The sequence below is a fragment of the Lactuca virosa genome, chromosome 8 (genome assembly GCF_052849685.1).
Source record: "Lactuca virosa cultivar CGN04683 chromosome 8, Lactuca_virosa_CGN04683_v6, whole genome shotgun sequence".
NCBI classification, from domain to species: domain Eukaryota; kingdom Viridiplantae; phylum Streptophyta; class Magnoliopsida; order Asterales; family Asteraceae; genus Lactuca; species Lactuca virosa.
The window spans coordinates 236,910,283-236,920,518 of NC_136433.1; the positions used below are offsets into that span (position 1 = coordinate 236,910,283).

The 10,236-nt window shown below is 37.0% G+C and overlaps 1 protein-coding gene across 1 annotated transcript; it reads left to right on the top strand.

Moving 5' to 3' along the window:
- Positions 1-365: 365 nt before the first annotated feature.
- LOC145131340 (uncharacterized) lies at positions 366-722 on the top strand. The gene has a single exon (XM_079066044.1). It carries the CDS (start codon positions 366-368, stop codon positions 720-722), a length of 357 nt encoding a protein of 118 aa, XP_078922170.1.
- Positions 723-10,236: the final 9,514 nt, after the last annotated feature.

The window sequence follows — 10,236 nt, forward strand, 5'->3', positions numbered from 1 at the left end:
AGTATCTCCAAAATGGCACGATCCCAAGAGAAGAGAAAAGTGACAAATCATTCAAGATGAGGGTCTCACGATTTGTGATGATACAAGGAAGACTATACAGGAAATCCATGGCAGACCCATACCTTAGATACTTAGAAGATCATGAAGCTATAGAATTCCTAAAAGATATACATGAAGGATATTGTGGCAACCACACTTGGGGCAGATCCTTATGCTCCAAAGCATTAAGGACCGGATATTACTAGCCAACAATGAAAAAGGATGCTTTCTTGCATGCCTAAAGATTTGATGCTTGTCAAATACATAGCAACATCCTTCGTCAACCAGAAGAACCGTTACATCCTATCATTTCCCTTTGGCCATTCATGAAATGGGGAATGGATATAGTTGGTAAGCTACCAAAAGATCTTGGTGGAAAGGTGTTCATGTTAGTGATGACGGACTACTTCTCGAAATGGATAGAGGTTGAAGCCTTTGTTCAAGTACGAGACAAGGAAGTAGTCTCCTTTATCAAACGAAATATCCTGACTAGGTCTAGGATCTTTATTGAGATCAAATGCGATAATGGATACCAGTTCATAAGCAAAAGCACTAGAGACTTTTGTGCGAGTTGGGGGATTAAAATGATAATGTCCACTGCTGTTCACCCACAAGCTAATGGACAAGCTGAATCCAACAATAAGATCATAGTTAGTAATTTAAAGAAGAGGTTAGACAAGTAGAAGGGAGATGGGCAGAGGAAATTCCTTTTGTCCTGTGGACAGATAGGACCACTTCAAAAATGGCCACTAGCCAAACTCCATACTCCTTGGTGTTTAGGACGGAAGTCATGATCCCAATTGAAGTAGTAATCCCAATAGCAAGATATGAATTTCAGTATCAAGAAAACAACGATAGGATCCTAGCCCAGGATCTTGACACTATCGATGAACTCATGGATCTTGCCAAGAACCGCATTGCTGCTCATCAACAAAGGATCACTAAAGCATATAACAAAAACATCAAAGTCAGAAGATTTCAGGTATGAGATTTGGTACTTAGAAAAATGTTCCAAAATACCAAGGATCCCAGTGCAGGCAAATTGGCACCTAAATGGGAAGGACCATATCTCACCGATTCAAAAGCAGGAAAGGGGCATATTGGCTAGCTACGCTTGAGGGTAACATCTTGCAAAGATCTTGGAATGCCATCCATTTAAAGCATACTTCATGTAAGTTGTATTGATCACTTTCAAACAAACTCAAGGTACACTCTCTCTACCCTCTACTTTTATCTAATTCTTTTTGTTCTTCTGATAACCATTACTAACTTAAGCATCGGAGGGGTGTTAGTCAAGCTAACACCTACGCCAAGCTAATGTTTGTTGTGCATAGGAAATCAAGGATCTTAACACACAATGATCTTAACACTCAAGGATCCTGACACAAAAGGATCCTAATATTCAATGATCCTGACATTATAGGATCTAAACATCCAAGGATCCTAACACTCAGTGATCCCAATAGATACATAATTTTGTGATCTTGACGATTGTAATATGCGATTATCCAAGTAACTACAAACATAGACTGATCATCTCTTCTACGATTAAGGGTACTTAATCCCCTCTAAGGTTTAAAGAGTTAATTACCTCTTTCATACAAGTTAAGGTTTCTACACCTCGCTTGGACGCACGAAATCTTACTATTGGATGTGAATAAGGGGATCATTTCATGCTTCAGTGACTTGACAACCCTCTTATTTCTGAACATATGTCAAGATCTTAATGTTTAAACATAAGTTTTATAACACTGACATGTTATCCTAAGTTGGGATCATCCCCAGTGATTTCCTAAGGTTTATAACACCGACGTGTTATCCTAAGTTGGGATTTTCCTAATTATTTACTAAGTTTTATAACACTAACATGTTATCTAAAGTTGGGATTTCCCCCAATAACTTGTTGAAGTTTGTAATATTCATGTGTTTGGATTTTCCCCAGAAGTTTGCTAAACATTGTCGTGTTCTCATAAGATGGGATTTTTCCCGGGAAATGTCTAAGGCTTGTAGCATTTTCATGTGACAAACAGATGTAATGCTTGGTTTCAGTATAAGTTTATTCTCCAAGTATTTGTATTTTCCTTTGGGACTCGACGACTTGGAAGCTCCAACTCGTCGTGTCGAGAGGGTTTTGGCCGCAGATATTTTTGGACAAACTCGGTGAGTCGGGGTGTCCCAACTCGACGAGTTGGCGGCTGGGGAGAAACCCTATTTTTTAGGGTGTTGCACCCTATTTAAAGGCCTTAAGTCCCTTACCTAGCCTCCTTACCAGCCTCCTCTGTCCAGAAACCCTAATTTCGTGCATCTTCTCCCAAGGTTGAGTGTGTGAGCTTGTGATGAGCTTTGAGATTTGATTTTTGGTATTCTTTGGAAGGAGCATTGAAGTTGGAGGTGTCTAGTGTGGAAGGAGGGCTATAGATCCAGAAGCTCTCCACTTGTTGCAGTCTTTTTGAGGTATAAATTCGATACCTTGCTTTGTTATCATCTAGATCTCTTTGTTTGAAGTTTTATCTTGATTTTGGGATTATGGTTGGGTTGTCCAAGAAGTTGAGGGTTCCGTGGGTTATTATGTTAGATATGACCCTTTCATGACCTGTTTTGGCTTAAAGTTGCTAGCTTTTCTAAGTCCTAGGTCCCATTCATGCAATAAGTCATTTATTAATCCCATGTTGAGCCCTAGAACTTCTTTCTAGCATGCATGGACGTAAAGTTGGAAACTTTACGTGATTTTCCAGCCTTTGGATGCAAGATCTATATTTTTGGACCATGTTTTGAGAGTTTAAGGGATTAATGGGTCAAGCCTCACTCTAATGAGCCTAGGGTTCGGGTTTGACTCTTTTTGGATGGTTCCTAAGGGTAAAGTTGGAAACTTTTCCCTTGTAGACATCATTTTGGAGGAGATCTGAGATTTGGAGTTCCTAGATTCGATGGAAACAACTTAGTGTATTAAGCTGTTGAAATTCTAAGTAACTCAGCGAGTTCATTAGTGAACTCGACGAGTTGATAGGATTTTTCCCGATCTGTGCAGCTAATGGAGAAACTCGACGAGTTGAAGGACAACTCGACGAGTTGGGTCAACTTAGGTCGTTGACTTTGACTTTTGACATTAGTCTTTGACCAAGTTTGACCTATAAGGGGGTTTGGGGCATTGTGAGTTGAATCTAAGGAATTGTTTCTGTTTAGGGGTTTAGTAGAGCTGATATTCAGAGCCGAGACCTAGTCAACTACCGATCAGTATTCGAGGTGAGTCTTCTCACTGCACTCACGGGTCTAGGGCACCAAGGCTGACCCATTAATTGATATGATGTGTTTAGTAATAGAGTATGTAATGGTTTGTTACTTGATTAATATGAGGAATTATGTGAAGACCATGGGAGGAGCCCATGACACTTGGTAAGACCATGGAAGGAGCCCATGGCTCGGGGATATAAGACCATGGGGGTAGCCCATGGCATTCCAAATGAAGACCATGGATGGAGTCCATGGCAATCTTATATGTATATGTGCATGACATTATGTTATTATATGTTTCGGTGTTTTGGGAAACTCACTAAGCGTATGCTTACAGTTTGTTGGTTATTTCAGGTACTTCTAGCTCTAAGGGCAAGGGCCCGACTTGATGGCACAGCGTGCACTCTCCAGCATTTTTCCATACTAGTTATTATGGACACTTTGATCATCCGAATAATATGTAGATGTATGGGATTTTTGGAAACAATTTATGATGGGAATTTCTAAGTATTAAACATGGATTGTAGTAATTAAATGAAAAAATTTACTTGAAATTTTGGGTTGTTATAAGTCGGTATAAGAGCCTTGGTTTGAGGGATCCGGGCACACTCTTGGGTGTGTCACAACTCAAACTGAGGAAATGGTAAAATTGTTTTTCAAAAAGAAGTCAAACGAATAAAATTTTCTTGAAATCGATTTTTGTAAGTAAAAGGGGAGTGTGCAATGCGCGTAATGGGTTGAGCTTAAGTAAGTGTTCCCAATGTTTTAGCCATGCTATGATATACATGGAAAATGATGTTGAATGGATTATTTGCTGAGTGTATGCTTTCAAAGTTATACATGCTTAGGATTTAATAACCTTAGAATGAGGAAATATGCCTTATTCTTGTTCCTTGACTGGTTGTGGTTTAGGGTAGAAGCTTTATTTGACAGTCTATGTGATTCTCTTTGTGTATAACTTGCATGCATAGGGCAAACTGCTTTGGTTGATTCGAGTTTTTGGGTTGATGAGGATTGAGGAATCCTAGAATAGTCTAGGGTTTGAGTAGTGTTGTGCTTATGAGTCATGATTTATGATTGGGTGAATTAGGGATATCAGGTATGGCCTTGGGAAAGGTACAAGTAGGCGTGGAAGGTAGTATTGGGTCGTACTACTGAAAGCACATGACCTGTACCCGAATCAATGACAGACCAGATAGCTCTTAGGAGTCCAGTGAAGAGGAGTCCCTTTCGAATTCTTTATCATTGTGATATGGGCTTATTTAGTCATAAAAATCATGCATGATCTTAACACTTTATGTTAATTTTATCTCAAATAATGAACCAAAGGTTCTTAATTAGCTTAAATATTTCATTTTCAGAAACAAAGACATGCTCGAAAGGAAAATGAAGCGGAATTGGCGATTGGAAGCTTGTATATTGGATTTTGAAGAAAGAAGGATGTTGCTGGACAGCTTGACCCCTAGTCAGTGTTTTGGCCATATCTCATGAACCGTAACCCCGATTGACGAGATTCAAAATGTTCTGAAAACTAGACACAATTTCGGACGACTTTCATGTTTTGGGAAAATGTTGATTCCAAATGCACTCGACGAGTAGGCCATCAACTCGACGAGTTGGTCAGAAGTTTCGCCATTCTTGACTTTGCCTTGCCGTACACGGGATTTTAAGTGATGCACTCGTCGAGTAGGTCACTGGACTCGCCGAGTAGCCCCTGTTTTCAGAATATATGTATAGAAACGCTTCTCATTCAAACCCGAAAAAATGGGGGAACCCTTAGGGGTTAATTTGCGACTGGAGGTGCAGCTAGAAGCCCTGGAACTCGTGGAACAACCCTAGCTTTCAATTTTGAGAAGATAAAAGGCAATTTAGGTTTACTGTTTACTTAATCTTTTGTTTGAACTATGTGTAAACTATTAGATTTCGTTTTTGATAAACTTTCTACTGTAATCATGAGCTAAAACTCATATCTTCTGTTTAGGGTAGATGAATTTATGACTATGTGTTGATTTTTGTGGTTGGATTAATTGAAATTGGTGAGTTTGTTTTGTTAAGCTTGTTAAAGATCCTCATGTGTTAACAACAAATATTTTCTGTTAATTAGCTAAGTAATTAAGCTGTATGAACATCTCTTAACTGCTTATCTCATGTGATTTATGTGAACACATTGTTATGTGCCTAGGAATAATGAATGTGAAACTAGGGTTAACTAGAAAATAGGCAAATTAATGTGTGAGCCTTGTGTGACGAACCATCAACAAGAGGTTAATTGAATTAGTAATTTGATTAGCTAATTACAAGTCTTACTTAACCCGAATCAATAGTCTAGGAAACTCATTAGTTTAACCAATTGGCCAATGTTTGAATTAATTTGTTTTCTAAGGATTAGTAATAGCGAACGTGAACCTAATCACACTAATCGGTAGCCAATAACGAATAATCCATTGCACTTACCATAAAATCAACCATAGGAGTAAATGAGTCGAACCTAAACAGAAGTCTTCTCCATTATTGAATTTAGTGATTGTTTATTTGCTTTAGCTGTTAGTTGCTTAGTTTGAGTTTTATTTCATTGTTAAGTTTATAGTCTTGCAAAACTAGAGAAACCCCCTTTCTATTACTTGTTTTATTTAGATAATATTAGCATTTATTTTAATTGTTTACCGTTCCCTGTGTTCGATACCCTACTTGCTTGAACTATATTACTAATCGATATGTACACTGCCTTTCGTGTGTTTATTTTGTGTCTTAGTTAGTAGGATTAAAACTAGTTCGTTTCACACACATCAAGTTTTTGGCGCCGTTGCCGGGGAACGGTTCTAAATAGTTAATTTTATTTGCTAATTGTTATCATTTTTTTATTTTATTTGTTGATTAATTTTTTTATTTAGTTTAATTTTTATTTTTATTTTTATTTATTATGTATTTTCCAAATCTCGATGCTCTTGATGCTTTTCTTGAGGAAGTAGTACAGGAAATTGAGCAAGAAGATGAGGAGTATGACTCAGATGATGATTTGAAGGAATTTGGAAGATGGTTAGATAACATCTTGCCTAATGAACAAGAGAAATCTGAGTTACAAGAGCTAGAGTTAAAAGATGAAGATTTTAATCCAGAAAAAGATTTGGAGGAGCTGGAAAGATTGCTAGCAGAGAGGTCGGATGAAGAACAAAAACAAGCTGAATTGCACGAACCAACCCGTGGTTTGACCATTACCACGACATGGTCCCCTATTCTTCCGGTTTGTGTTTCGAAGCATGGGGTGACGATTCCAACTTTGGCGAAAGTTCTAAATCACGATCCATTTATGATTAGTATCCAACCGGTTCCAACCCTTGTCAATATTCTTGGGTTTTATGAATTCAAGCTCGTTTGGCCAATTTTTGAAGCAAAGAGTCGAATTTTACAAATTGGTACAAAGAAAATATTTAATGCAATGGATGGATGGGCATCGAATTTATTAGAAGTTTATTAAGTTGGCAGTCCAGCTAAAGACTCGCACAAAAAGAAGCGCTTGCGGGAGGCAACCCGTCATTAGAGTTTGCTTTTCTTTTTCTTTCTAAACTTCTAGTATTTAGGGATAATTTAGGATTTTTATTTTGATGTTTTTTTTATTACTTGGTATTTGTTTTTGATCTTTTCAGAATATAGGGTGAGGGATAGAATGAACGAATAAAGCGTGAGGAAATAAAGTGAGGGGTCAAGTCGTAGACGAGAAGATTAGAAGATTTGAGTGATTTTATAAGTCCGATGGTTTTAACGGTTAAAAAGGAGTTTCGTCACTGAAGAATATAAGGAGGTGTATTACCTTAATACCCTCTTTGACCTCAAAAACAGACCTGAAGCAGAAAGAAGAATTTGCACGATCAGAGCCGAAAACTCGTCGAGTGCACCCTTATAACTCGACGAGTTCCAGCGAAAATTCATGATTTCTGCCCATATGACGATTCAACTCGGCGAGTCTCCACATAAAACTCGACGAGTTGCTCATTCTTTTATCTTTGAGTCGACGATTTGATTCAATTCAAGGCGGCATTTGGCTATATTTTTGAAGTCCATTTTTGAAGTTTTCCAAGAAGCTTTTTCTAGTATATTTAGAGCTGTCAACCACACGAGATTTTGACACCCAAGACATGGATGAGCTGTTCCCATGTCTAAAGTCGATTGAAGTTGGAGCTCAAAAGAAGAAATATCAACCTCGCCACTACTATCGCAGGGGAGTTTGTTCCAATTCCCTCTTTATTTTATTGTTCTTTATCATGCATGATATGCAATGAGGACATTGCATAAATTAAGTGTGGGGTAGGGGGTTGGTTACATTAGTTGAAATTTTAGTTAAATTTTAAAAATTTTGAATTAAAATTGCTAGGACTTAATTTAGAAAATTTGGTAAAAAGCAATTAGGATTCCATGCTAGTATTATGTTTGATGATTTTATGAAGACCCAAATGTTTAGTTGAGCCTAAATACGTTATAATGCATTTGTGGCCCCTCTTTGTTCTAGTGAAATCATGGGACAAAAACACAACCTCGCTTAGTTTGAGGGACACAATATGTTTAGCATCGTGTACTTGAAATGTATTCAGGAAAGCTAATACTTTAACCAATAAAGGTTGAAGTTGAGTGCCCTTGCTTAAGCATGTAGGTTTTGAGTGAAAACAAAGTGAGTTACATGTGAAAAAAAAGAGAGAGAATTACAAGAAAAGTTGTAAGAATTTTGGAGCAATCAAAGTGAAGATCAAAAGATCAAAGTTCTGAAGAAATTCAAAAAGTTAAAGATACCAAAAATCAAACAACAAGGCGGTGAATTCAAAGAAATCAAAGATCAAATATCAAAGAAGTGAAGAATTCCAAATAAGCTCTATAGTGGTATCAAAGAGTTGTAATTTTCTAGATTATGTATGCTTGGATTGCTTGACCAAAAATACCTTGAGGTTAGGAAGTTTTCTGCGGATGGATTCGGAGGGATGCATAAAATGAGCGTTGTTCAAAAGAAGTGGGCGAGTGTTTATGAGGATTGTGAGTATTTAGAATTAGGGGGGTCCTTAGGAAAAAATTTAGACACAAATGCATGCGTTGCGGTCTTGGCATAATGGTTGGGTTCAATTGGGATTGTATTATGTGATATTAGTGTGCTAAAATTCAGTTTTGCTTGGGGGCAAGCAAAAGTCAAGTGTGGGGTATTTTGCTATGGGCTTATTTAGTCATAAAAATCATGCTTGATCTTAATACTTTATGTTAATTTTATCTCAAATAATGAACCAAAGGTTCTTAATTAGCTTAAATATTTCATTTTCAGAAACAAAGACATGCTCGAAAGGAAAATGAAGCGGAATTGGCGATTGGAAGCTTGGATATTGGATTTTGAAGAAAGAAGGATGTTGCTGGACAGCTTGACCCCTCGTCAGTGTTTTGGCCATATCTCATGAACCGTAACTCCGATTGACGAGATTCAAAATGTTCTGAAAACTAGACACAATTTCGGACGACTTTCATGTTTTGAGAAAATGTTGATTCCAAATGGACTCGACGAGTAGGCCATCAACTCGACGAGTTGGTCAGAAGTTTCGCGATTCTTGACTTTGCCTTGCCGTACACGAGATTTTAAGTGATGCACTCGTCGAGTAGGTCACTGGACTCGCCGAGTAGCCCCGGTTTTCAGAATATATATATATATATATAGAAATGCTTCTCATTCGAACCCGAACAAATGGGGGAACCCTTGGGGGTTAATTTGCGACTGGAGGTGCAGCTAGAAGCCCTGGAACTCGTGGAACAACCCTAGCTTTCAATTTTGAGAAGATAAAAGGCAATTTAGGTTTACTGTTTACTTAATCTTTTGTTTGAACTATGTGTAAACTATTAGATTTCGTTTTTGATAAACTTTCTACTGTAATCATGAGCTAAAACTCATATCTTCTGTTTAGGGTAGATGAATTTATGACTATGTGTTGATTTTTGTGGTTGGATTAATTGAAATTGGTGAGTTTGTTTTGTTAAGCTTGTTAAAGATACTCATGTGTTAACAACAACTATTTTCTGTTAATTATCTAAGTAATTAAGCTGTATGAACATCTCTTAACTGCTTATCTCATGTGATTTATGTGAACACATTGTTATGTGCCTAGGAATAATGAATGTGAAACTAGGGTTAACTAGAAAATAGGCAAATTAATGTGTGAGCCTTGTGTGACGAACCATCAACAAGAGGTTAATTGAATTAGTAATTTGATTAGCTAATTACAAGTCTTAGTTAACCCGAATCAATAGTCTAGGAAACTCATTAGTTTAACCAATTGGCCAATGTTTGAATTAATTTGTTTTCTAAGGATTAGTAATAGCGAACGTGAACCTAATCACACTAATCGGTAGCCAATAACGAATAATCCATTGCACTTACCATAAAATCAACCATAGGAGTAAATGAGTCGAACCTAAACAGAAGTCTTCTCCATTATTGAATTTAGTGATTGTTTATTTGCTTTAGCTGTTAGTTGCTTAGTTTGAGTTTTATTTCATTGTTAAGTTTATAGTCTTGCAAAACTAGAGAAACCCCCTTTCTATTACTTGTTTTATTTAGATAATATTAGCATTTATTTTAATTGTTTACCGTTCCCTGTGTTCGATACCCTACTTGCTTGAACTATATTACTAATCGATATGTACACTGCATTTCGTGTGTTTATTTTGTGTCTTAGTTAGTAGGATTAAAACTAGTTCGTTTCACACACATCAAGTTTTTGGCGCCGTTGCCGGGGAACGGTTCTAAATAGTTAATTTTATTTGCTAATTGTTATCATTTTTTTATTTTATTTGTTGATTAATTTTTTTATTTAGTTTAATTTTTATTTTTATTTTTATTTATTATGTATTTTCCAAATCTCGATGCTCTTGATGTTTTTCTTGAGGAAGTAGTACAGGAAATTGAGCAAGAAGATGAGGAGTATGACTCAGATGATGATTTGA